General features: G+C 49.8%; 1 protein-coding gene and 1 long non-coding RNA gene across 10 annotated transcripts in view; both read right to left on the bottom strand.

Annotated features, from left to right (window-relative positions):
• Positions 1–13,034, bottom strand: part of EBF1 (EBF transcription factor 1) — a 268,328-nt gene extending 255,294 nt beyond the window's left edge. For 8 of the 9 annotated variants that reach the window (XM_064387562.1, XM_064387566.1, XM_064387563.1 and 5 more), the window contains exons 1-5: positions 12,099–13,034; positions 10,637–10,793; positions 10,264–10,327; positions 10,054–10,109; positions 1,038–1,111 (exon numbers count right to left, since the gene is read on the bottom strand). In XM_064387562.1, the coding sequence (XP_064243632.1) occupies positions 1,038–1,111; positions 10,054–10,109; positions 10,264–10,327; positions 10,637–10,793; positions 12,099–12,232 (485 nt within the window). In that variant the 5' untranslated portion in view covers positions 12,233–13,034. Of the gene's footprint in view, positions 1–1,037; positions 1,112–10,053; positions 10,110–10,263; positions 10,328–10,636; positions 10,794–11,061; positions 11,177–12,098 lie in introns of those variants that run through there. The other variant, XM_064387570.1, reaches the window with a different exon arrangement.
• A 2,709-nt stretch (positions 13,035–15,743) lies between these two features.
• Positions 15,744–26,409, bottom strand: LOC135280310 (uncharacterized). Its single transcript, XR_010347319.1, has 4 exons — positions 26,306–26,409; positions 19,933–20,039; positions 18,943–19,109; positions 15,744–16,523 (listed from the first exon to the last, which is right to left on the bottom strand). It is a non-coding gene; the product is annotated as an uncharacterized LOC135280310 (long non-coding RNA).
• Positions 26,410–27,085: the final 676 nt, after the last annotated feature.

Here is a 27,085-nt window from a genome sequence, read left to right as displayed (position 1 = left end):
CAAGAATTTAAAAAAAAAAAAAAAAAAATCAACCAACAGAGAAGTTTCCATCTGAGTATTTTGTCAAAGACTCTCCCCTGCCAGGAAACCCTCATCCAAGTTTATTCTTTTAGAAGTGGGTACTAGTTTTTACCCTCAAGTTACTCCTTTTTAGTAAATGTGTTTTGTAAAAGTTACAACGCATGCAATGGCATTTTTACAGTCTTAAAACAACTGATTGTAACAATGAGCTTATGCAAGAACGCCTCGTCTTCCACCAGGGAATTATTTTCTGCCATCGAATAACATGTAACAAATTATTTTTTCAGACATGCAAAAAACACCCACTAACTTTAATGAGACTGAGAGGTCAAGCTCTCTGAGGTGGAGAAGGGGTCTGTGGTAAAAGGGAAGTAGAGGAGGTTTCACCTAGTTCAACCAGCCAGAACAGAGAAGAAAGCAGCTGCAGAAGTCTGGGGGAGAAGATATTTGATTGAATTAAAGTCACCAACCCCAGGCAGGACAAGAAAGCACTGGGCAGACCCAAATCTGCATGGGGAAATTTAAAGAAAATCAAGACGGCATCTTTTGCACAGAGAAGTTTCAGCTGCTCTGCTCCAGCTGAGGGGGGACCTCACATGAGCAGCAACCAGGACAAAAGAACCTCCCAACCTCACTCCTTAATGCACATCCAGGGAAAAAAAATACTATTTTGTCATTTTTCCAAGAAGTTTTTGTTGGGAATTGGGGGCAGAGACGTTTATTGCTACAAGACTATAATAGACTGTTAATTTCGGTGAGGAGACCTTTTGTGGGCTACAGTGTCTAAATGAAAACCAGCAGCATTCTGTTAAGAATAACTCTTTATAAATAATTGAAAACTAGTGTGACAACTGAGACCTTGCTGCTAATTACACACACCGAATTGTGTTATTTTGGGATTGTTTAATGCAAGAAAGATAAATTTAAGTCCAAAAATAGCTGTAGGTTCAACCTAGATTTGGAGATACAGATTCATCTTCTCATCACTAATTAACTGGAAGAGGGATATTTCTTACCTGCACATTATTTCATGCGTGAGCAGAACTCGGCACATTTCTGGGTTCTTGTCTTGGCCTTCATATACTATTGCCTAGAAACAAAACACGTTTTTAGTTGTACATAAGGTTGAGTTTGGAGAAAATCAAAACATGTCATGGTAAGCAAAGGCTCAGCAAGTTACAAACCACAGCTCAGGCTAAAGAGAGCTGGCATCTCCACCAAACCTGCTCCAAGACCTGCAGTTGTAAAACAACACAAGCTGAGTACAGCTAAATTCCCTCCTCTCTGTTGCACATCTCTCCAGCAGTGTGTAGGATGGGTTTTTTTAGTAGTCAAGACAACCACAATTTTCTTTTCAATTCAGAATAAAATATAAACCTAATAGCATTAAAAGGAAGGGGGGGGGGGGGGGGGGAAGAAAGAAAGAAAAAAAAACCAGCAAGGCATGGTATACTTTGGGTCCTATTCATTAAAAAAAAAAAAAAAAAAAAAAAAGACAGAAAAGAGAGCTCATGCATTTTTAATTACAAAAGCTGCACAGCCCAGGCATTTTCCTGGTAGCTCCTGAGAAAGCGCCTGGGCCTGAGTCTTCCCTTGAACCTCCTGATCCAGCTCTTTCCAGAGAGCACCTCCGGAGTTACAGGGATATAAATAAGTGAGGAGAAGGCCCTACCCGCGCAGAAGAGACCAAAACAAACAGAGGATCAACCAGCTTGAGAAATTTGACTCTGAGACAGCACAGAGAGAATCCTTTAAGCTAAAACTGTGGAAAGGCAGAGTGTTCACATTTCAAGAGGAGTCTACGTTTGCTCCCACCAGCAGCACGGGATTGGCGTTACCCGCGAGCTGGGTTAGTGCTCACAGCCCCTGTGGGACAGGATTTCCATCTCAGCCCCACAGAGTCATGTTTTCCAGCCACCCCTGCTCCCAGGCACCAGCCCCCCAGCAACAAAACAAGAGTGGAGTTTCCCTTGCAACAGCATCTTTTGCTGGCACTGAGGTTTCTAAATCTTTTAGGGTGGCACTCCAGAGCTGGGATCGGAGCCCCAGGCTTGGAGAGTTGACCACCCCTGCATCTCAGCATCAGCACTACCCTTGAGCTTGGTGTGACCTTTTCAGCCTCTAAAGCACAGAATTTAAAACAAGAAATTGTGGGAAAAATCTCAGCAGGTAAAATGATATCTGAGATGGGTCTCCCTAGAGCTAACGATAAAATAGAGACTGAAATTTAAGAAGTGTGCTCTATGGTTTAAACACATTTTAAGGAATGAGATCAATTTGAAATGGAAGCATGGAAAATACTGACAGAAAAGCAAGTTACCTGAATATAGAACAAACTGTTTTTCCATTCCTTACAAATGAAACCCACAAAGGGTAAGAGGTACTTCCAGAAGGGGCACAAATCTCAAGACACACAACTCTGAAGAAGTATGCACTGACCCTTACACAATTTAAATAGCAACATGCAATATTAATATCATGCATTATAAAATTCCTCAATATTTCCATAAATAATATCAGGAATGGGTCTGTGTTACCTTTGGTAGCTTTAATTTTTTAACTTCAGTTTTGCTACAAGACTTCACTGAAAACCTGAGAGCCTCTGTGCTGGAGTTTTATAGCTGATAAAACAGAGGCTGCCACTAATTGCCACTAATGGGCCCAGAGCCTCACCTGGCTTCTGCCCCCTCATTTCCCCCAGTGAGGGACAACAGCTGTAAACCCAGCACTGGGAAAAAGGGGATGCACAGAAAGTCCCCCCAGTACAGACACCAGCAACCCCCTGACCTCAGGTGGAACCCCCACCTTGAGCTACTTCCACATCAGTGCCCAAGACAGATACAGATGGTTTGCAAGAAGCCTTGGAAAATGGAATTATATAGATTACAGCAGGAGATGGGACAAATTCAGAAGAGCCTCATTCCCAGCAATAAAGGGGAAGATGGGGAGAAGCTTCTCCCAGGCAAAGGGAGAGAACTGAAGTTACTGGCTGACACCTGGTGGGGTCAGTCAGCGGGGACATTGCAAAGACTCCAGAAAACCCCAGATCAGGTTCCACCTGGCAGTGGGACAGGCCAGGCAAGGAGGAAGCTCATGGCACTTCTTGGACTTCATCAACAGTTAAAAAATAATCTCCCTCTGAGAATGTAGAGCAGGAGGAAAAAGAGCAGATCTACTTCTGAGGCCTTTAGTGGGGACAAACACCTCCAGCCCCGTGTCACCTCCAGGCAATCACAACGTGACATGAGAGGAGAGGGTTGCTGGACTCAGCTTGTTCTTCTCATACTTCCAAATATTAAAATAAATTTACCCAGAATGGGTTAGCTTGTTGCCAGCGGAGCCAATGAAGTGCTAGAAACGACAAGCCAGAACGCAAAATTTACTTTCCTTTTTCCCCCTGCCCTTTCTCCTCCTCTCCCCTTCCTGCTGCTGTGCTTACTTAACCTCCAGGTAGCTGCTTAAATAACTCAACTAAATAGCAATAATGAACGGGCAGAGTCAACACTGTGGTACATAATCACCTTGTCTGTTGTGTTTAGCATCAGTGATCCCTTCTTTGCGTGCATGACATTCTTCTGCCTCCCTCCACGTTAAGGATTTGCTTCTCACTTTATTTGCATTCAATTATCGAAGTTGCACCCATGCACATTTTGTTTTCCCCGCGTCAAGCGCGGCTCCTCTTGCCTTCCCTATTCCTGCAGGAATTCCTAGGAAATTCTGGGAAGCGGGAGGACGGGCTGGGCTCATTTCTGAGCAGCTCATCCCCATCTCCCCACTCCTGTGTCCCAATTTACTTGCGTGAAGCACCAACTGCTTGCCCCCATGAATGGCTGCCCGAGAGCCCTGCAGATACTCGACCGCCTCGCGAACCGCGCCGCTCTGAAGCATTAATTCTACAATTAGTTTCAAAAAGGAAACAGGAACTGCTAAAGTTTCAGATCGTTAGAGCTGCCAGAAGTATTTTTACAGGAAGGGTCTACTACATTACTGTTGTGAAAATGTTTAACTCTCGGATTTGAAAAGCTGTTCTTTTTAACAAAAATATCTTGATTTTTTAAAATAAATTGAGCGGTTTTTAAGTTCAGGTTTTGAAACAGGGAGATTGCGTCAGGGTTCCCTGTCGCATTAACGTCGTCGTGATTTTGTCAAATAGGGATCACATTAATGAGAGACAAAGTGAAAGTTACAGTGCATAAACTTAGACCACAGCAGAGCTAAAAATAAGCCCGCAGATACACATCAGAGTCGCACAACAAAACACCGGCAAAGGAAATGCAAAATTATAGACTTTGGGTTTTTTTCTTTTTGTTTACTTCATGTCGTTTTAACTCGCTGGTAATTCATAAGCACTTGAAAACAGCGTTTCTTCTCCTGAACAACTTAAACATTTCCTCACAAAATTTATCTTCCATTTTGCCAGCTGTTACTCACCCAAGAAACCTTACTGCAAGAAGTCCCAGTGAGTAACAGTCACTCATGCACAAACAGACCTCAAAATCCGGCCCCGAAAAATTTGTGTCAAAAATATAAGACTTCCTCACTTCTATTTAAATAAAGCTGCATAAAAAGTTACATCAAATTCAATTCACTGCTTAATAGCAAATAAAAATTACTGCATTGAGTGCATCACAGTCAAGTACGTCCAAAAATTCACCTAAACTTTTCAGGGACAGACTTCATTATTTAAAAAAATTATAAGAAATAAAAAATAAAAAGGAATGGGGGCGATATACAAGTCAAGGCTACAGTTCTCATTTAATCTACTTTTTCCCCAGTAGACGCAGTAAAATAAAGCAATAAAATAATCGACAAACAAGCTGGAAAAATACAGAGACTGATTTTGTTCTTAACCATTCCTGAATAAATCCAGATTTATGCTGGTATAAGTGAGGGCAGAATCGTCTCATGGTGTCAGTTTGCCAGTCAAGCAATCCTGCTTTCAGAACTGGACGAAAAACAATCTTGAAGGAATGAGATCATGGTCATTATATTACTCAGTTATGTCATGGCCTTGATTTTAAAAGAGTAAGAGAAGGAGAGAAATCACCAATGTGCATCTAAATCCACTTGCTTTCAGATTCCATCTGCCTCACAAAACAAAGTATCTCCCTTACCGAAATAAAAGAGAAGGGAAAACTCATTAAAATTAGGGTCTTTTCCAAAACAGAACTAAAATGATTTGGAATGACGTTTACAGCTGTACACACAGGGAGAAAATAAAATCCTGGCCCCACCGAATTCAATAGGCGCTTTGCAATTGACTTCAGATGGGCCAGAATTTCACCCAGAGAGGATTAGGCTTGTATCCACTGTATATCTACAGAGAAAATACTGTGAATTACATTTATTTGGCTTTGAGTCCTTAACCCTCAATTACCCGAGGTTTTACCCCTTCCCCAGGCAAAACCTCGACTCGTCCCAGGGAGGTTTATCCCGGACGAGCAGCGCGGAGCTGGTCCCGGGGCGAGGACAGGGAGTTCTTGCTCTGCCTCTCCACACACTATTCAGAAACATCTAATTATTTTATCCAGTCTCCTTCTGCCTTTGATTCACAGCCTGCTTATCGACGTATTCACACAAATTAAATAAATTTATCTCTCCTAATATGTTCATTTTTAATGGTTTTCAAACATTCACATGGAAACAGCTCTAGCGTAAATATCCCAGAACAAATGGCTGTATATTATACAGGAGGGAGCAGTTGGGCTGCCAGACTGGGAATGCACCAGGCCATCTGGCTCAGGCAGTCTCTCCAAAATCCTCAGCTTTGTTTTCACCCTCAGACTCCAAACAACACATTTTCCACTGTGATGAGTTTACATTTTCCCAAACACAGGTCCTGATCATGCATGCAAATTCCAAACTTCTCCATTCCTCTCTGTACAAGGAAATTAAAATCACCTGCGCTTCTGACATCTCACCAAAGGCACAAGAAAGCTGCTAAAATCTGGTGCAATGTAAACTTTCCCCGTCACAGGGGTTAGGTTTTGTTTTATGTTTGTGTGAAATTTCTCCGAGTCTGCTGAGGCTCCTCTGAACTTATTGATAACATTTTTTTTTCCCATGCGTGTAGCTGCCAGAGAAGGGCCATGCCATGCACAGAATAGAGCTGATCAAATATCTGCAGACATCAGAGAATGACAGACAAGTCAACAGAAAAACCATTTGCATCCAGAGTTATAGCTCTTGAAAAAAAAATCCAAATATAAACAGGGTTTAAGTCTGAAGGAAGGATTTTTGACTCATGAGTTCTCTCAGCAATAGACAATAGCCATCGAGCAAAACTTATGATTCTTGAGATGCCTGAACCATATTAGCATCCGTTATATCTTATGGATGAGAACAACTGAAGGAAAAATGGGTGGGGAACAAGTATTTCAGATTTATTTCCTCCATCTTTCCTAATAGTGAAATACCTCAACTTTATGAAAATACAGCCAAAGAAATAGAAGGCATCTCTTCTCCACAAACATATTAAAATCCCTTGACTTGCCTAAAAACTCCAGTTTCATTAGAGCAGACATATTTCACGTTCTGCAGGCGATTTCAAAATGCATCATTGTTAGAGGCAGATCTTCTGCGGGAGGAGCTGCTGCCTTACGGAAAGCAACAGCAATAAAGTTTGGGGTCCTACAGGGTTTTGAGCGCATTAGGAATGTGATCCTGACACAAAATGAGGTGCCAGTATAACATAAAAGAAAATTTAATTAAGCCAGTATTGACACCGAATGTTGTTGCCTGAACTGGAAAGAACTTCTCTGCCACAGGAATTATTTGTGTGTAACATTTACCGTTTTTAAGTGACGGGGACATGTTTGAGAAACTTAGCGAAATCCCAAAAACCACGTAATTCCCATTTCACTCAGTGCTTCTCTGGGGCCACCACCAAAGGCCAAGCACAATGCCCCAAACACACCCCAAAATGAGGCACTCTGAGACCAGTCCTGGCTGGGTTTCCCATTTGGAAGTCCCACCGCTCTCCTAATTCCCCGTTTCCCAAGGAATGCCTGTGCAGCCCGAGCTCCTGCTCGGGGCAGCGCGTGCAGAACTGAACCCACAGCCAGCTCTGCCCTGGGATGCAGCTCCCAACACAACTCTTGGCTGCCTCAGAAGTGCCACTCTCCAGCCCCACTTCCCATCCTGCTCCAAGCTGACAGAGAAGCACACACGCACCAGGACACTGAGATCCCTCTGCTCCACCCGGGACACGACTCTTGCTACGAGTTTCTTAGCTGGGCACAGCCACACAAACAAATCCCTGACTCAGGCAGAGCAGGAACACTCAGGAGCAGGAACATCTCCTCTTTAGAACATTCACAGTCCCCAGCATAGCCAAGCCCTGCCTACCTACTGCTATAACACATGCTGCTAATGGGACATCCACATTAAATCTCTGAGCAGCAGTCCTATGCACAGAAATCCAGCTCTGATTTGCAGAAGGGCTTTTATTTTATCTTACCTAACTTAATAATCCGCAACTGTACAAAACCTTGCAATTTGTAACTGTGACACAAAGAGAATATATTTAAATCTGATGTGTCCGTATTAAAAAATAATAATAAAAAATTAATATTTAAAAAAAAGCCACAGATACTTTCCTGTATGATCTGGGGAACCTAACTCATTCAAGCTTTGCTTCTGTGGGATTTTTAATTTGCCACCAGAAACCTCAGAGTGGCTGTAATTTCAGTCTGGGAATTCACAATTATCGAGTGTGTGAATGTGTGTGTGTGTGAGGACTGAGCAGATACTTGCCAGCTGAAACGTGTATGCTTCTGCAACAGTTTCATTTAAAAGTAATCATTTCATTATCCAATTTGTTCTGAGCGTCATGCATTAAAATACTACACCTTCAAGTAGACTGACAATATATATTTAACTTTCATTAAAAATTAAAGAATTTTCAGACAGTCTTTGCAATATTTAATTACAGTTTGATGATTTGAAAGTTACTTGAGAATCTTCTATATAATTCACTGTCATAAAATATAAATGATATATTCAACATTTGGGTGAGCTTCTGTCATGTGTTGTACTTCACTTCCTAATAAGCATTCAGTAACCGACGCTATCCCAACTCTGAAATAATTTCACTTTTGAAAAGAAAGAATTAAAAAAGGAGAAGAAGGAGAATTCAGCGTCTGGCCCCTGAAAAAAATTCAGAGCGACACATGCCACAGTTTTGACGTGACAATGTCCTATTTTTCATAAGCAATTATAGTCATGCCTAAAGAAACTACAGACATGAAATTAATATGTAAGCAAACATGTTTGCATCTAAAACAGCCTTTTGCTCCCCGTTTTCTAATCTAAGCTCAGAGAGCTTTTGTTCTAAAATCCTCGCTTCTCAACCCCACTGCACTTTCCCCAAAATCTGTAATTTGCACCAACTTTGTTTTTCTAAGACTTCCTGAAATCAGACAGATTTTTTTTTCTCCTACTTCTTCATTGTGAACGTGCTTTAAAGCTACACGGTAGGTCTTACAAATAAACTGTATCTCGGGGTTTTCTTTTTCCCCTTTCTCTCCAAAGACCCTCTGATGACTTGATAATAATGAGAGACCAAGAGGTCAAACAGTGCCTTAGGATGAACTCTTCATATGCAAGATGCCTTTGTTAAGAAAATTATTTTGAATCCACTGCTCTCCATGAGTTCAGGGCTCTGTTTTCAACAGGATTATGACCAGAGGCTTCTGCATTTCCGTAACGATAGGAAAGCTATTTAAAGATCATATTTATTGATAGTCTCTCTTACACGATCTACACTGAAATACACAAACTCCAAAAGGACTAAAAAGAGTTCACATATCAGGAAGATTTTGTTACTTTTAACACAAACTAACCAATTTGTGCCTGAAAACCAGGGAATGACAGCAAACGCTTTCCAGGATTTTTTATGAAGAAGGGTATGTGGCTGCTGCTTTAATTCCTACAAGGAACGGGCTCCGTTTGGAAGTGTACAGTATAACAGAGTTCAGATGCACAGTGGATTGTCTAGTAAAATTCACCCAAGTTCCCTTTTCCTTTTTCTTTTTTTTTTTTTTTTTTCTGCTGAAAGACAGTCTTCAATAGCAGGAAAAGATGTTTTGGGACCATCAAAGAGAGTTTTGTAAAACAAACTCAGCCCTTAGAGCTTTATGTTTTGCTGTAGAAAAGAAACCCAAATACAAGCCAAGAGTTTTGTCCCTGCAGACAACACACAAGGACTGACATTTCCTAGCGGTACAAAAAACATTAAGGTTTTTCTTAAATAAAATTTAAGAATTTTCTTTAACAACTAAAACAGATTAGGAGGGGAAGAAACATATTCTAAGAATGAAAAGACTTAAAAGCGATCCCAACTATTTAAAATAAACATCTTCTAAGAGAAAAATATTCTGACAGGAGCAGAAAAAAAGCCAGAGTAACAATTAAAAAATAAAGAGAAAAAAAAATAGAAAGGAGAGAAAATCGATTTGCTCAGATTGTCGCTTTGTAAAAATACTGCTTTTAAACACAAAAGTATTTTTTACAGGTAGGCACGCACGTTATTACTCTGTTTGGGAGGCTAAAGAACACGCTTAAAATGAGCATTAATCCACTGACAAGCCCTGCTGCCCTCCCCGAGTCCGACACCGAGCTCGCCGCTGCCCGCGCCGCGATTCTGGGGTCTATTCCGACAGGACAACGTGTCGCGACAGAAGCGCAGAGCCGCTCCCCTCCAGCAGCGCGGCCGGACCGCAGAGCCCCGCGCCGGGCAGCGCCTTGTGCCGGCGGCGCTCGGGGCTGCCGGAGGCCGGAGGTTAATTCTTATTAATTAAGCGGCAAAACCATCCGCAGCCCCGAACTGGGACCGCCGGAGGGTCGCGGATATTTTTCTCCCGCAGCCCAGCAGCAGGCAGGGTCCCGCGGGGAGCCCCGCGGCCCCCGGAGCGGGAGGCGGAGGCTCCGTGCCGGCCCCGCCGGGCACCGCGGCCCCGCCGCGGGGGCGGGTTTGGGCTCCCGGGGCCGCCCCGACGGCTGCCACCCCCCGCTCGGCTCGGCAGCACCCACCTGCTTGGTCATGGAGTCGATGAGCCGCACGTAGAAATCCTGCTCCGTCCTGATCCCTGAAACAAGGCACAGCCGTCAGCGGAGCAGCGGGGCCGGCCGGCGGCAGCGCGCCCCAGGGCTCGGGCCCGCCGGGGCCGCCCGCGTCCCGGCAGCGGAGGGGAACCGGGGGAACCCGGGTTCTGCACGACGGGGGGGACTCCCAGCCCTTACCATTGCTGTAGAGCAGCTGCAGGCGGTAGTGGATCCCGTTGTTGGTCTTTTCGCTGTTGGCTTCCTGAAGTCAAAGACGACACGGGAGGCCGGAGGGAAAAAGAAAACAGTGTCAATGGAGCTTCTCCATCACTCGCACGCCGGGTGTCCCCGCGGTTGGTTGGGGCAGCTCTCAGCACTCTCCCCTGCCCAGGGCATAGCGAGGGAGCAGGGGACATCCCCTCCTTGTCTGCCCTCCGGGACAGGGCAAGACTGAGGCGCCCGGGAGGCTGCCGTGGCTCCCGGGACGAGCCGCTGTCGCAGCCCCGAGGGAGCGGAGCGGGGAGGGCCCCGGAGAGGCGGCCGAGCCCCCACGGGGCACCAGGGTACTCACCTTCTCCTTCTCCACGAAGCCCACGAAGGCGGTGCGCTCGATCTCCACGGGCTGCCCCTGCCGGTCGTACAGAGCCAGGACGAAGTGGAAAAAGTTGGACTTCCTCAGGTTGGAAGGCGGCTGCTTCTCGAAGTGAGCCCGGGCCAGACCCACTCCGCTGGGACCAGAGACACGCGGGTTAGCGGCAGCTCCGACCACGCGGCCTCACGTCCCCCCATGCGCCTCCCGAGCCCGTGCCTTCCCCTCCGGGACCCGGCTGGGCCCCCCGGGGCACAGCATCCCTCCCTCCCCCGAGCCGCCTTGGGGCTTTTCCCTCCGGGCACGGAGAAATAGCCAGCTCCGAGCCCCGCGGAGCCCCGAGCCCATGCCGTCCTGCGGCCAGCCCGAAGCCCCCAGCAGCCCCCCCAGGCCGGCCCGGTGCCCACCAGCCCTCCCCGGGGGCCGTGGCCGCTCGCAGCCGGCCCTGCATGGCGGGGCAGCCGCGCTCAGAGCCGCCGGCGCGTTGCCCCGCGGAGCAGCATCGCTCCTGCCACTTCTCAAACTCGGCTCGGAGCTGTCACAGCAGCGCCCATGTGCCTTATCTTGCGAGCCTTTCCTCCCGCGCCGGAGCGGTGGGTAAACACCGAGCCCGGGAGACAACTTCAAATATTTCAGGGTTGTCCCTGCAGAAACTTTCCCTTCCTTAGAGGGCTCCAAAGGGGGGGTGCGGGGCGAGGTGGGAGACGCTGGGAGATGTCAACATTAAACTGATGCCGGATGATGCCGGCTCCAGGGCTCAAGCTGCGAATCCAGCATCAGGGTTTGGTTCGTGTTTGGGGTTTTTTTTCGCGGGGAAGAGGATGGGAAGAAGAAGAAATAAGAGAGAAAACGACGAGGCTGGGCGCAGCTTCGCCAAACCCATCTTATATTTGGAGAGATTTCTTTTTAAAAATCTCAGATAAGTGGCAGTGGTTTTACAAAGGGACTTTAAATTAAATTTCTCCTGGAGTACGCTTTGCAAACTCCCTACTTATCGGAGGAGAAGAAGGGGAGCTGCTGATTCTGACGAGAATAGGAAAGCGAGGTAGAGAAATATATTTTGGATACATCCGTGCACAACTCGCTGTTTTCCGGAGGAGGAAAGTGTCATTTGAAGATCTTAAGACTAAATTAGCAGCAAACATAGTTTTGAAAACTCCTTCCTCCGAGCGAACACAAGGAGCCAGAGAGGTGAAACCTACCTATCCGCACCTAGCGAAACTCGCCGCTTCCTTTATTGTCGTTATCATTATTTAATAAAAAGTCATTCCTACGGGACAATAGGGATAAATATTTAACTGGCGACATCTACGCGAAACTCACTGCCGGTAGCAGAGCTCCAGAGCCGGGTTTTTGTTGGCGCGGGGGGAAAGGCGCTGCGGGCGGGGAGCGCCCCGGGGCGCGGAGCGGGGCGCGGGCGCGGAGCGGCGCGGAGCCTGCCTACCTCTGAGCGGCCGTGCTGGCGTCCAGGACGCCGGCTCCCTGCATCCACGTCCGCACCGCGTTCATCCCCGCGCCGAGGGGCTCTTCCTTCATGCTGCTCCCGCTCCGCTGGATGCTTTCCTGAATCCCAAACATGAATCAGAAACAACAGCGCAAATCTTCTTTCTTTATTCAAAAATTTTTAAAAGTGATAAAATCGCCAGGCGGACTGTTATATGTGGGGGGTTTTTTTCTTTCTTTCTTTCTCTCTTTTTTTTCCTCTCTCTGCAGCTGATCGCTGGAATCAAAGCAAGTCGGAGAAAGCAAACACAGGCAGGCACATTAAAAAAAAAAAATCCAGAGGCAATCAGAGCCCGGTTTTGTTGCTGCTGTTTGCTGCGTGTGCAGTTTGTTTGGGTGCTTGGAGGGGCTGGCGGGGTGCTGGGGGCTGGTTGCAGCGCTCGCAAGCCGGAGGAGTACTTGAAGTCCCTTTTGTATGAAGACACCCCTCGGATGGCAGCAGGCAAAAAAAAAAAAAAAATCTCAGATGGCAGTTTAAGAAACAATAGGACGAACGGGAGCTGCGGCAGGCTCTGCTACATCAAGTGTCATTTTCCAGTGACAAGAGAGGCAAGTCCCCCCCCTTCTCCCCTCTCTCTTTTCTTTCTTTCTTTTCTCCCTCTTTCTTCTCTCCTCTCCCAGCCGAAGCGCTCTCCGCTCCTCTCCTCTCTCCTCCCTCCTCCAGCCGAGCAGGAAGCGAGTTGCCGGAGCCGGGCGCACGCCGGGAAGGGAGCGAGAGGGGCGCACCCGCGGCGGCGGCGCGGACGGACGGCCGGAGGGAGACCCTGGGGCTCCCCGTGCCCCCTCCCTGTCCCGCAGCGCCGGGCGGACTCGCCGTCTCTCCCTATGGGAGCCACTTTGACTGTCCCCGCCGCCGAACACGAGCCCGCAGCCCCGGCGGGCGGGGGGCGGGGCCGCCGCGGGCACGCCCCCTCATTTGCATCGCGTCACCGCCCCGCCCCCGCGCCGCCGCCGCCAATAGGCGCCGGCGAAGCGCCGCCGAGGGGGCGGGGGCACGCCTCTCTCATTAGCATGGCCCCGCCCCGCCCCCCGGCGCGGCCGGCCCCGGGGAAAGTTGCCCCGGAGCGGCGGGGGCGGGCCCGGTGCGGAGCGGCCGCGCCTTTGTTCGGCAGCGCCGCGGGCAGCGCGGGCACCGGCCCCGCGGGGCTGCCCCGGCCCTGGGCAGGGCAGCAGGGAGCCGCGCTCCCGCACAGCCCGCAGCGCTGAGGGCGGCGTGGCCGAGCCCGCCCCGCTCTCCGCCGGCAGCGCCAGGCTGCCCACCGCGACCGCCCAGAGCCGGGGATGCCCGGTGCCCGAGCCCGGACTGCCCGTCGCTGGGAGCGCGCTCGCCCCGGCTCCGGCCCCGCTCCGGCAGCGAGCGCTGCTCGGCGGCACGAGCACGCGATTTCCGAGCAGGACAGTTCGCGCTGAAAGTTCTTCTTTCTTTCTTTTTTCTTTTTTTTTTTCTAGGAAGTCCGATTTTTGTTTTCTCAGGGGAAATAATAATTATAATAAAAGCAGTTCCTGCGCTCGCTAGGGAAGAGCCGGGCCGGCTGCGCGGCACCGAGCGGGCGCAGTCCCGCATCTCTCCGCGGGCTCCCGCTGTCCCCGCATCACCCTCCATCCTTCCCCTGCCCGAGCCGCTCCCGTCTCGCCTCTTGCCGCGGCAGGAGCTCTCCGTGCCGGGGGCCGGGGTTATGCCTCCCCAAACACAGGTTTGCCCACCCTTGCACATATAATGAAACAAAACCCTGCGCATCCCGGCACGCCGGGCTCCTCGCCCTCTCCACATCGTCACACCGTGCCAGGGTAACCTCTGAAGTGTCCGGGCTGTCTCTGAACTGCTGCCCTGCCTCTCCCGAGCAGGGGTGCAGGGCGGGCGGCTGCTGTCCGCTCCTGCCAGCGCTGCAGAGCCCCGCGGAGGGCAGCGGAGCCCCCCGGCCGCATCCCCCAGCCGGGAGCCAGCCAAGGGCCTGGGAGCAGCCAGTGCAGTCCATCAGCAGCACTCCACAGCACCCGCGGCAGCCCGACAACCAGACAGGACCCTGTCCCAACCACCTGTACATCACTTTGTGTGGCACAGCCCCTGAGCCCACAGCTAAGCCTCGGGACGAGAGCTCGGACTCCAGAGCAGGCACAGAGCCCGCGGCCAGCCCCTCGCTGGCGCTGAGAAACTGCCCCCAGTCTTGGCTTTAGGCGAGTCCACACACAAAACATCCACATCCCCAGCATTCTGCGTCCTCACAGAGGAACTGTCACGGACAGCAAGTTTTCACATCCCCTGAAGATGCCATTTGAATCTTGACACGGTGCTGCCGTGTCACATCTCAGGGAGATGTGGAAGAACACGGACACACAGCTACACGTGAATATTTACTCCATAGGTACGGCACAGGAGCAGTTTGGCTCCTGCAGAGCTCGGGCTTATTGGGCTTCCTCCGGCTGCTGCTGTTTCAGTTGTATCATATCCAGCCTAAATGCCTCCATGGTGAGATACATTCTGCAATTAAAAGCTATTTGCACCTGCACTGATTGCTCCTTTCCCAGGGCAGGGATCTGCCCGGGGAGGAATAATGCATTTGAATCAATATACTGAGCAGTTGGCAGATTTCGCCCTTCAAATCTGTTCGGGGGATCAGGGGAACGTTTCCATGCCTTTTCCAGGATGCTAAAGGGAAAAGCATCCCAGCTGCAGTCTGAGGGCACCTCCACCGGGCAGGGGCAGCCAGCCACGACTCTAACAGTGACAAGTTCTCCCCTGTTTTCCTCCTTACACAAGACCTGTGCCTCTGTGCCCAGCACGGGGAGCTCCAGCTGAAGGCTGGCAGGGAGATGCCCTGGGGCTTAGGGGTATTCTCACAGCCACTAAAAAATTGCTGTAAGGATGAAAGAGTTAAACACTGGCTCGACCCTCACGGGAGGAGTGTGAAAGGAAAGCAGAAGGGAAACAGGGAGGGAGTGAGAAAGTAAGGACTTTGCAGAAAAAAAAAAAAGAAAAAAAAAAGCAAGAGAGCTGGCAGAAAGCAAGGAGACTTCTGTGCTCCATCCACCCTGCAGAGACCAGCCCTGGAGCACTGGGGCTTTGATTTTAAATAATTCCCAGTTGCCTTTAGCATTCCCCTTCTGCCCCCTGCCCGGTTCTGCTCTTTGGACCAGCACTAGCCCACTCGGGCTGCAGCAGCACACAGATCACTGCCAGGCCTGCTGTGAGGCTGGAGCATATTCCTGTGGGAAGCTGGGTCCATCCTCCCCTCAGCATGGCAAACAGAGCTGGAGGACACTGCACAGCCCGCTGTGGGGAAACCCTCAGTGCTGGGACTCAGCACCTCACTCCTCTGCTGCAGGAGCAAACTGGGGCACGCTGCAGGGAGGGTTCCCTGCAAGCCCGAGTTAAATGCTCTCTACAAAAAATAAAACACACACACACAGACTTGCAGGCTGTGATTTGCTCCCAGAGGTGAGGAAGCTCCCAAAGTGAGCTGGATTTTGGCCAGCAGCACAGAGCCAGGAGCTGGGACTTTGCAGCACAGGCAGCTCACAGACAGCACTGGGACATGGGCACAGTGTCCCTGGTCATGACAGAGAGCAGGGATGGAAGCAGGGGAGGGAAAGGCTGGACCTGGCTTGCTCATCCTATGTAGGAACAAACAGGGTTCCTGGGGAATGAGTGGTTTTGAGGCCTTTGAACAAGGAGGCCATGGAAGGAGACCTCACTCTGGAGGATAAACATAACTTGTGTGAGGGAGGAGACAGAGGACCCAGAGCACAGGAGTCTCTCATGCTTGGGGGAAGGCCTCTCCCCTGCCTTGGCACCATTTCCAAGTGAGCCCAAGGCTCCTCTCACCTCTGACCTGGAGTTCATCCAGGACAACTCCCTCCTGCTGCCTCCAGTCCCTCCTCTCCTGCCCTGGGGCTCCCAGCACTGTGGGGACAGTCAGGCCTTGCTTCCCTCTGCCCAGACCTCAGGGGAGGGAAGGAGTAGCTGGAAGTGGGGATTTCTGACAGAAAAGCCTTCTGGTTCCTCATCCCTGACCTTTGCAGCTGGATCAGGCCCCCCCAGAGGGACCGTGATCCTTCCTGCCTTTCTTGGGAGAAAAGAGAGGAACACCTGACCTGACCCGTGGCAATGGGGCAGAGGGAACAGCAGCCTCTCCTCTCAAGGTGGGACTGAAAGCAGAGTTGAGCTCTTGACTGCACTTTTCCAAGGGTTTGGAAAGAGTTCACTCCTGTTTTCTCCAATGAAAATGCTTTCCATAAGTGTTTTCCTTACGGGCTCCTGTGTCGATCCAAAGACTCGCCATCCGCAGGTAAATCCAGTGTCTGCCTCGGCGGGTGATGGCACTGTTCACCTGCTTGGGGGGCTTTATTCTTCCTACCTGGATAGCTCCTGAGAAAAAGATGATAAAAGGCTCAGAGAACTGGGAATTGGGATAAAATCCTCTGACTGAATAGAACAGTCCTGCTCAGGAGAGAGCCTGGGTATCTCTGGGACCAGCACAGGGCCTGTGCACAGCACGATGGTGACAGCACCCCGCTCTCACCCCTGCTACGAGGAACAAGCAGTAGCAGGTGACCCAGATGGAAAGGTTTAATCGAGGAACTTTCCTCCTCCTGCCTCCCTTGGGGTTACCCCTGGCTGGGATGGGGTGTCGGGGCTCAGTCCTGCGGGTGGGAAGCAGCGAGTGCTGAGCGGAGCGATTCCTTCAAGGGCCGGGGAAAGGGGGAACCCTGAGGGCGGGGGATGCAGGGCAGCAGCGAGAGGCCGGCCGAGAGAACTCCCCAGAGGGAGGATGGGAGGATGTGCCCCCCAAGCTGAGCGCCCCCCATCATTGCCCAGGACAGGAGCCCCCCACGGCAACTCCCCGGGGGCACGGGGCGAGCGGAGCTGCGAAATTGCGCGGGGGCCGTGCCCCCACGGGGCTGCACGGAGGAGAGGGAAGCCCAGCCGGGGCCCGGGGAGGGGATGGGGGGTCGGGGGTCGGGGCGGGTCCCCCCGGTGGAACCGAGACCCCGGGGTTGGGGGGGGGGGGGGGGGCAGGGCCGGGGCGGCCGCCGCGTGCCCACAGCGCCACCTGGCGGCCGCGACGGGAACCGGCACCGCAGGAACGGGAACGGGAATGGGAACCGGGAGAGAGACCCGGGAGGGGGATCCCATGGGAAAGGGGGTCCCGGGGAAAGGGGATCCCATGGGGAAGGGGGTCCCGGGAAATGGGGATCCCATGGGAAAGGGGGTCCCGGGAAATGGGGATCCCATGGGGAATGGGGTCCCAGGAAATGGGGATCCCATGGGGAATGGGGTCCCAGGAAATGGGGATCCCATGGGGAATGGATATCCCATGGGAAAAGGGGGTCCCGGGGACGGGGAGCCCATGAGGAATGGGGTCCGGGGGAAGGGGGATCCCATGGGGAATGGATATCCCATGGGAAAAAGGGGTCCCGGGGAGGGAGATCCCATGGGAAAGGGGTCCCGGGGATCCCATTGGAAAGGGGGTCCCGGGAAATGGGGATCCCATGGGAAAGGGGGTCCCGAGGAGGGGGATCCCCTGGGGAATGGGGATCCCATTGGGAAGGGAGTCCAGGGGCAGGGGGATCCCATGGGGAAGGGGGTCTCGGGGAGGGGGAGCCCATGGGGAAGGTCGGTCCCGAGGGTGGGAGATCCCAGGGGAGGAGAATCCCGGGGGACGTCGGTCTCGGGGCAAAGGTGACCCCGGGGGGGCGATCCCCAGGGTGGGAAGGAGATCCCCGGGGCACCGACTGTCCCGAGGTGGAACATGCCGGGGCTGGTGGAACATCCCGGGAGGACGGCGGTCCGTGGGAGCATTCCGAGGGGAGGCAATCCCGGGGAGAGCATCCCCGGGAGAAAAGCAGCTCTCACACCCCCACCCCGGTACCCCGGCCCCAGAGAGCCCCGTTCCGTGCCCAGGTCTGACAGCAAATGGGGGCAGCCCCCAGGATACCCAGGGCAGCTGTGGATCAGTCCCTGGGAACGTTCAGGCCAGGCTGGATGGGGCCCTGAGCAGGATTTTGGTTCCCTGCGGTACTCACACAAGCTTGCCTTCCACTGAAGTGTAGCCTATATTTATTTGTTTATGCTGGCAGCCACTGGACAGATTATGGTTATTTTATCACATAGAATCTGTGATTTTTACATTGTGAGTTCAGCAAAGCATTAAACATCTAATCAACTGCTGCTGGCTTCAGGGAGAGGTAAGGACTTGAATCCCATTGAGGAGTGAAGGGAGAAATCCAGAGGCAGGCACTCCCTCCCTCTGAGAGGATGAGTTTAAGCATATTACATGGAATGGATTTAAATACCTACTAAAGTTGTCACACGCTTTGCTGAATCAAGACTGAATATTATCAGAGGTATTTAAGTGGCTCTGGAATCTATATCTCCTTTTAAACACTTCCATAAACTCTGAGGACTTTGCATCTTGGGATTTCGACTTAAAGGTGCACAAGCTCTTTTGAAGGGTGCCCTCCAAAATCCCAGGCAATTTCCCAGTTGGGGAATTGGATATTCAACACTTGCTGGGTTGCAAGCATGAAGATTTCCATGTCTAGGACTGGATTGTTTGGGATTTGGCTGCTCTTTTTGTGCTGACCATTTGGAAATCTGTTTGCACCGGCATTCCTGTAAACATCAGAAGGTTCTATGCCTTCAGCAGAAGCAGAACTAAGTTCATCATCTGGCTCAGAATTCTGCCTGGAGCCACAGACAGAACTTTGAGCAGTCAGATTGTACCTGAACACAGCATGGGAGTGCTTTGCTTGCAATAAAGTTTAAGATACAGAAAGACACTCACGTTTACATTTCCAGAGCTCTGGACAGCTTGAACTTCAAGTCCTGGTTTTGTTGATCCAGATTAGGGGATTTCTTTGTTTTCATCTTTGTCACTCAAGGTAGACCAAAGACACCAACCTGGATTTTCCTCATGTCCCTTCTCAGGGCCTTTTGTTAAAAATATGCAACCTGTGTGAAAGAGAAAAGTTCTGGTAAAGGAACAACTGGACAGTGCTGGTTACACAGGAAGGAAGGGAACTCATTGGGAACTCTGGGTTATTTTGTGTTAGTTAGAAAGTTTGTACCTGTTTTAGAATCTGCATTTCAGCAGAGGTAAAACATGTTTAAATATCCTTACACACAGAAATTGTTTGGAAGTTGCTGTTTACTAACTAACCCTCGTGTAAGGAGAGGGACATCGTGGTCCTTGGTGAAGCTCAGCTCCTGCTGACTTTGCCCAGGAAAGGGGCAGCCTCTCTGAGCAGGCAGCTGTGTGCTGGTGTGTTTGTTCCATATGCACACACATCCATTATGGATGACACACAAATGCTGCTGCTGCTTCCCCAGCAGCCTCTTATGGCAGGGCTCACATCCCACTGATCCCACTGCAGGGCTTAGGAAGTGAAGCACTCAGAAGCCTCCCAAAACGTGTCACAAACGAGGTAAGGAGAAACAACTTCCTCCAGCTCTGAAACAGAGTCATTGTCATGGCATGATGAAGGAACTGCTAAACAGACACAGCAGCAACACCGGAGCTGGATGCAAGCCAGGGTATTTCAAGCAACTTGTAAAAAGTTCACTGATTCTTTAATGACTCCACCTGGCCAGAGCAGGACCTCTGGTTTATGTGCCTTCCAGAAGATATGCTGCAGGAGGAGTGTGTCTGAGCTGATATGAATCAAGCCAGTTCCCCCAGCACCGCGTTGGTCTGGAATAGCTGTTGACCTGATGGAGTGTTAATGGGAACATTTATTTGTTTCTTTATCACTACAAAGATGTCATATATACTTACCCTGCTGCTGCCACTGTTCCCAAAGGGCTGTCAGCACCAGAGCCATTATAACACGACTGCCAGAGGTAATTTTTTCCCTCCCTCACACATTATTTCTTCAAATGATTCTGCGAAGAGAGAAAGAACTCGGATACAAAAATTGCTGGTTAAAAGAACAGTGCAGTGTGATGTGAGCCAGAGAAGCTTTCCTAAATGCCTGTCAATCTTTGTCTTCATTGCTTACAGGCACAGCCTGGATCTGTCTTGGCACAGGGGGTGTGTGCTGTGCCTGGCACTCTGAGGATGGGATTTGGAGCTCTGCATTTCTTGGGGACAGGTGACACTTCATGGCCTGTGGGACCAGGAGCTGCCCTGTGCCCAGAGCACTGCACCCCATCTTTGTATTTCTTCACATTTCTCTCATGAGAGCACAAGGACTCTACCAGCGTGTTTTAGTGACACAGATCAGTAAATCAGGCAGGAGCCCACTGCCTTTACCTGTGGAAGAAAAACAATCCCACTGCATTTCATTTGTGTCACGCCATGCCTTGACAGTTTAAGGAAATTGCTAATGGGACCTTTTACTGCGGGGTCACGAGTTCAAACCCGGCTCTGTCGGTAATGACCAGCAGCATCTGATGAATGTTTGATGACGTGAGATGAAAATATGGCTCTCAATCCATTTATCAGTAGGGAAACCCTTCAACAGCTCGAGCCCCTTAAAGCCAATCCCGACAGAAAAGCCAGCGAGGCTGGGCTGTGAACGAGCCCTTCCACAGCCCCGCGGTGGATCAAGGTCAGGATGGGGCCGTGCAGATGGAACAGCTTAGAGCAGGGAGGGCTGGGCAGCACCTTTCTGTGCACAAACAGAGCCCCGGCTTCATGCTCTGCAGTGCTCCCACGACAGCTCGGAGGGAGAGAGCCAGATCCGGGATTGTTCTCAGAGGGACAATGATCCTGGCACGAGGGGGGAGATGCAAACATCGGGAAATCCGGGATCAAGAGCTGGCTCAAACTAGTGCCAAAACTCAGGAATTCGCAATTTTGCAAGCTGAGAAGTTCTACTTGGATTTCTCAATATTATAACACCAACATAAAGTTGAAACTCAAATATCAAGGTGACGGGTGAGGAGTTAGTAAATGTCCTTTTAAAATGTATGATTTGTTTGTTTTTTTCTTTCCCGGGATCAACAGAAAAATCAATTATTGCCTGATTTGGTTGTCCCTGGCTCTCAAAAAGTGTAAAAGCACCGCTGGCAGAGTTTGCTGAGAGGCAAAGGCTGATGTGAGAGCAGGCACAGCCCGCCTCGCCCAGAGCCCAGGCGCAGATTTGGGCTGTAGCACCCGTGCAAGGTCCAGCTCAGCCTCCAGAACCGGCTCTGCTCCTCCGGAGTCCCCCGGTGCTGCTCCCCGGGGCTCAGCCCGGAGAAGGGCACGCAGAGCTCGGGGTGTCGGTCCCGGCAGGTCCCGAGCCCGGGCTGCTCCCGGGAGGAGGATTCGCATTCCCGGTTCCTGCAGAGCCTTTCCAGAGGCTGGGAGGGAATGGGAAAAGCGTGAGGGCCATCTGGTGGGAGCGGGGAGGGCATTCCGCTCCTCCTCATTGTTCTCCGCAGCTTTGCCAGGGGCCAATTCCAGCTGCAGGGACCGCCGGCCGCAGCTGGAATTCTGAGGAATCCTGAGGAATCCTGAGGAATTCTGAGGAATTGGGGGATGCTGGAGGGGCCGCGGTGGCATCAGTAACACGCCTGGCACCTAAAGCCACCCATTTTAAGGGAATTCCACCTCTGCTGACGGGGTCACCAGGTAACACAGCACTCGAGTGGTGGAGGAGGCTGCTGGGGCAGGGGGAGCGCGGGACCTGCAAAAGCACGGCAGCAGAGCAAACACCTCGCAGGGATGGGAAATCTGGAGCCACCGGGGAAAAAAGGCTCCTCAGCAGAGTTTACAGGGTCAGAGCAGGAGGGGTTTTCTGCCCAGGAAAGCTCAGCACTGACTCACTGAAATCAGCAGCCTCCAAATCCTTGTAGCTGCAAGTGTAGAAAATAATTCTCTAATTTTAGTGTTTTCCCCCATCTGTATGACATTTCTACATAAGACTTTATTCCTGTTCATCTTTACACTTCCTGGGATTTGATCCACATTGATCCGCATGTGATTCTTTCCAGGATTTTTTAAGGCTGCAGAAATGACAATTTCCACACTAGTTACAAAATAATTACCCATAATAATTTAATAATGAGCTTTCCCTTTAAATTATTAACATAGGTAGCCAAGAAAATTGTCAATTTTAACAAGTTTAAATTCAAATGATAAATGCCAAATCTGTGTTAAATGAGACCAGCAAATTAGTAATTAAAATATTTATGCAAGAAGGGAAAAGATATTGTATTCAAGGAGCTGCAGAGCAGGCTCCCATCAAGTATGTGACAGTAGCCTGTTCTTGGACATCCCAGTTTGAAAATCCTCTGCAAAGGGAAGGGGGGGAAATATCTGACCCCATAACTGCAGCTGGGCAGTGTGTGGCATCCAGTGGGATTTCACCAGAATCCAAGCAGTTCTCAGAATACCCCTGGGTTTTACTGAGCAGAAATCCTGACCCAAATGAAATTATTTCTATCACACAAATCGTTATCTGTGGGAGTCTCCAAAGGAAGGAATTGCCTTCCTGTCCCCTCAGAGCTTTGTCACCGAGAGCAGAGTCAACTGTGCTGGTTTTTAAGAAAGGGGAGAAAAAATACCTTTCAAGCTGGAAGAAAAGCACCAGTGCCAAAGCAGATTTGTGATGCCCTGCGAATGTAAATCCCAATTTTCCAGCAAACTCAGCAGTGGACCAGCACCATGGAACGCGCCAGAGCAGCTCTGCTGCTGGTTTTGGGCGTGAAGAATAACAATAACAGAAATAATAGAAATAACAGAAATAATAGAAATAATAGAAATAACAGAAATAATAGAAATAATAGAAATAATAGAAATAATAGAAATAATGGCAGCAGTAGCAGCAATAGCAATATGCTGTTCTTCGCCCTGCACGGCCCCGTCGGAATCGGCGGAGCCGCTGCCGGTGCCGGTCCCGCAGTGCCCCGCCGCGGCAGCCGCCGGCACCGGCTCCTCCTGCCCGCTCCTGCCTCCTCCTGCCTCCTCCTGCTCACCTCTGGCACCGGAGACAGGATCCAGCCTCTGGGAAGCCAGCCCGGGCTCCCAGGAAAGCGAGAGCTCCGCTGCACGGGGCGCGACTCCATGCAGATGTTGGGGCAAACATCTGCAGGGCTGGGAACTCACAAGGGATGCCCAGAGAGAAGTTTGATCTCACAGAGAGAGGGAGAGCATCAGAGGAGGCAGAGCTCACCTCAGCCAGCTCCTCCCAGTCCCCCAAACACAGCTGGGCACGGAGCACAGCTGTGTCCAAAAGCAGAGGGGGCAGCTCCAGCAGAGCCCACACACACCCCCGATGAAACCCCAGAATTAACCAGCCTTGTGCTTTCTGGTGAGAACAGGCCCATTTTCTGGTGAAAATGTTTCTGACAGCATCAGTGCCCCCTCCCTGCCCTGTGGCACAGCCCAGAGCCCCCCAGCTCAATAAGGAGCTGACACACTCCCTAAAAATCAATATTTTAGCACATCAAAGCGTGATGAAGAATCCCAGCAATACTCCACCATCGTGTCTGAGGCTCTCCCACACAGATTGTTTCCTTCCACCTGTGCTGGTGGAGATCATTGCCAGCCTTTGAGCAGATCAGCTGTACCCCAAACTCAGCCACATCCATGCAAAGATTTTTATCTCAAAAACAAGATGTATTTTAGCAGGTTACAGTTTTTCATTTTTCTTTACTTATCAACACGTACTTTCTAACACGGAGGGCTTTTGAGAAATTAATTTCCATCTGAAAACAAACAAGGGCTGAAACAGTTTACAAAGGAACCCATCTTTCAAGGACATTTCCTTTTAAATTGCACAATGTGGCTCTTAGCAAGGAAAATAAATAAAACTTAATCTCTCTGCATTCCAGCTGGCATTTTTTCCCCAAGCTAGAAGGGAACAATCAATTTAAAGAAAACTCAGACTATGGTCAATTAAGAAACTGTATATCACTTCATTTATAAATACCAGATACCTATTCAATTGATTATTTTAATCCAATTAAGTCAGTTTTTACATTTTAAAATTCCTAGGCATGAAGTAATTTATCCACATTGCAGACCTGGGCTTTTCACATCTGTTGCTGCAAAATTCTGCAGCTCGTCTGGTCTTTGGCTGTGCAGTTAGCTGAGAGTGTTTCAGCTACCAGATTTATTTAAGGATGTGGATTCTAAGCCTCCAGGAAATGGCAACTACTGGGGAAATTTGTGTCTAATTACTTGTAACACAAAGAAATCTTTTTTTTTCCTTTTTTTTTTTAATTTGGGTTGGTTATGTATTTAAATTATTTTTCTCCTGTGACTTCTCTCTTTAAGCAGGATGGTGTCCCTCAGGTTTGTGTGTGTGTGTGATGTTCTCTGAGTGTTGTTTAATGAGCTGCCAGCACCCAGCCCCTGCTTCTCCCCTTCCCAACCTCCCTTTTCCTCCTGACTCTGTCATCTCCATCCTGCTCTCCTCCGCCAGGGAAAAGGAAAAACCCTCTAGAAAACAACTTTTGGGCTTCTGGAGGAGTTGTAGAGAGCTCACCAAGTCTAGCAGGCAAGTTTTTCTCTAAAAGTGTTTGTTTTCAAGAGAATAACCAATACCTTAGAGCCACAGAATGCATTTGCTGCGTGGTTTATCAGCTGGATCACAACTTCCCTTATGAAAAGGGATGGAATTTCCCTGGCCAGGCTCTCCACACTGGCACTCAGCATTCCCAGGCACAGCAGAGCTGCACCAAGGAGAGAAGCCACACCTGGGTGTCTATCAGGGTCCAGGGAGTAAAATAGCCATAATTAAGAGAAACAGGCATTGTCAAAAAGGAAACTGATGTCTTTGGGGTGTGGGGCTGTGAGTTGTGATCTTTAATGTGGCTGCACACACGTAGCACAAAGATGGGGACCAGCAATGCTGCCACACTCAGCACTGTAACACTGAGAAAAATGGAGTTCAAGGTTGCATTTACTGACAACTTCAAGCCAGCAAAGCCAAAGAGATTAGAGGGGAAATGTATTTGTCAATCTTTCCCACAAATGTTTTTGTGGGGCGACATCACAGGCGAGGCTTAGAATGAACAATCCACACACAACAGCTCCAGGCACTGCAGAGGCTGGAAAGCTGAAAAATTAAAGGTCTCTTCATACAAACTTAACTTGCAGGAGGAAAAAAGCCAGCACCAATCCCTGGCCACCTCCTCAGCCCTCCTGGGAGCAGCACAGACCTGCAGAGAGCCATGGGTTGTTCCTTCCTGAGAGCTTCCAGCCCTGCACTCTGCACCATCCTGCAGGCTCCAAACCAGGGAGGCCTCCTGCCCTGACCCAAACAAAATCCCAGTGACATCAGATCCACCTCCAACTGGTTCCTGTCATTCTAAATGTTTCCCAAAAGCAGAAAATGCTTCAAATGGCCAGTTCTCCCCAAAAGAGCGTGTGTGGGACAGGTGGGGCTTGCACACTGATATCATTATTCTTGTATTTGTATTTGATTTGCCAGAGAAAGTCTGAATTTTGTACCAATTGAACTCAAACTCCTTGTCTGTCCCTGCCAGTTAGCAAAAATGTAAAAGTCTGTTCTCAAATATTCAGACAGCTTAAGCCCAGTTATTTTTGTCTATATTAGAAAACTATTGAAGTAGCTTAGAAATTTAATTTAATCAGGAAAAAGGAGACTCCAAAAGAAGAGACTTTCCCATGGTGGAAAACCTTGTGCATTTCAAGAACTCTCAGCCTTGGCAGAAATGAAGTGTTTCACTAGGAACAAGGAAGGAAATAGATTCCTCTGCTGCAAACCTGCCAAAAACCAAAGGAGCTGAGAGCAATGCAGCTCAAAGAGAGGCTTTCAAATCAAACCCCTCACCACAGACTTGTTTCTCTCCTCATGGAGTCATCCCACCTTGTGTAAATCCATTTATTTCCCTGAGCCCAGAGCTGGGACAGCCGATAGGACTGACTAGACACACACCACCACACCATGTGATCAGCACTCCTATTTCCAACAAAAAACCAACCAGCCATAAAATCCCCAACTGTTCCCATTATATCACCTAGCTGGAAGCATCTTTTTGAGTCCAAGTGTTCATCAATCACACCACCATCATGAGTCCACATGAAAACGATTTCAAGCCTCAGCCTCAGTTACACCCTGACCATAAACCCTCCAAAAGCATTTTTTTCCCATTTACTCATGCACAGCTGCAGAGAAATAGAAAATCCACTCAAAGCAGTGTCCAAGAGGGAGCTCTGCACCAGACAGAGCTCAGAGGTCAGGAGTGTTCACCCAGATGCTCTGAGACAGACGGTTCATTTCATTCCTAACCTCCCTGCTCCTCCAGAGCAGCCTTCCCTCTTTTCCTCCTGTTCATTTCTCCCGCAAGATCTAAGCTGGCCTCAGTTTTGGCAGTTCTCACTTCATCCCTGAACTTCCTGACCTGCAAGATATGGCCTGCTTGGCTTTATCAGTATTTATTTCCCACCCACTCCCATTCTTTGCAGGCATATTTTTAAGTTTCTCCTAGAGCTAGCTGTCCCTAGTTTTCAGAAAATGGTATCCTGCCAGCATTTCTGAGTTGCCAAAAACCAAAATGAAGCAAAAGAATGAACACACTCACTGCTTCCTTTAAATTTTTCAGTCCAGATTTTACCAACCAGTTTGCTGTCTCATCCACCCTGTGGCACTGGACATGCTCCACTCCACCTTGCTCTTACAACTCCTTATAAAGTGTTGGCACCTCAGAGGTAACTCACCTTTCAAGCCCTTTCCTGTGAACTCTGCAAGCCCCTCTCTGCTCCCCTTCCTCTCCTTTCCCTCTTTAAGGTACCATTTTTTCAGTAGGAAGTGTATCAGAGCTGTTTTCATGCCCCTCTTTGCAGGGTGCAGGACTCCCTGAGCCTCCACGTCTTGCAGCACCTTTTCCAGCACAGAACAGTCACTTTTGGGTCACTCCAGTGAGAATACTGCAGCATCATTTTTTCCTGAAGGATCACAAACCTTCCTGGTGTGCCAGGCTCCCTTCCAGTGCCACATCCAGGTTTCCATCCTGTAATCCTGGCAGGCAGT

Source organism: Passer domesticus, chromosome 13 (genome assembly GCF_036417665.1).
Source record: "Passer domesticus isolate bPasDom1 chromosome 13, bPasDom1.hap1, whole genome shotgun sequence".
Classification (NCBI taxonomy): Eukaryota; Metazoa; Chordata; class Aves; order Passeriformes; family Passeridae; genus Passer; species Passer domesticus.
This window is presented reverse-complemented; position numbering and strand designations above follow the sequence as displayed.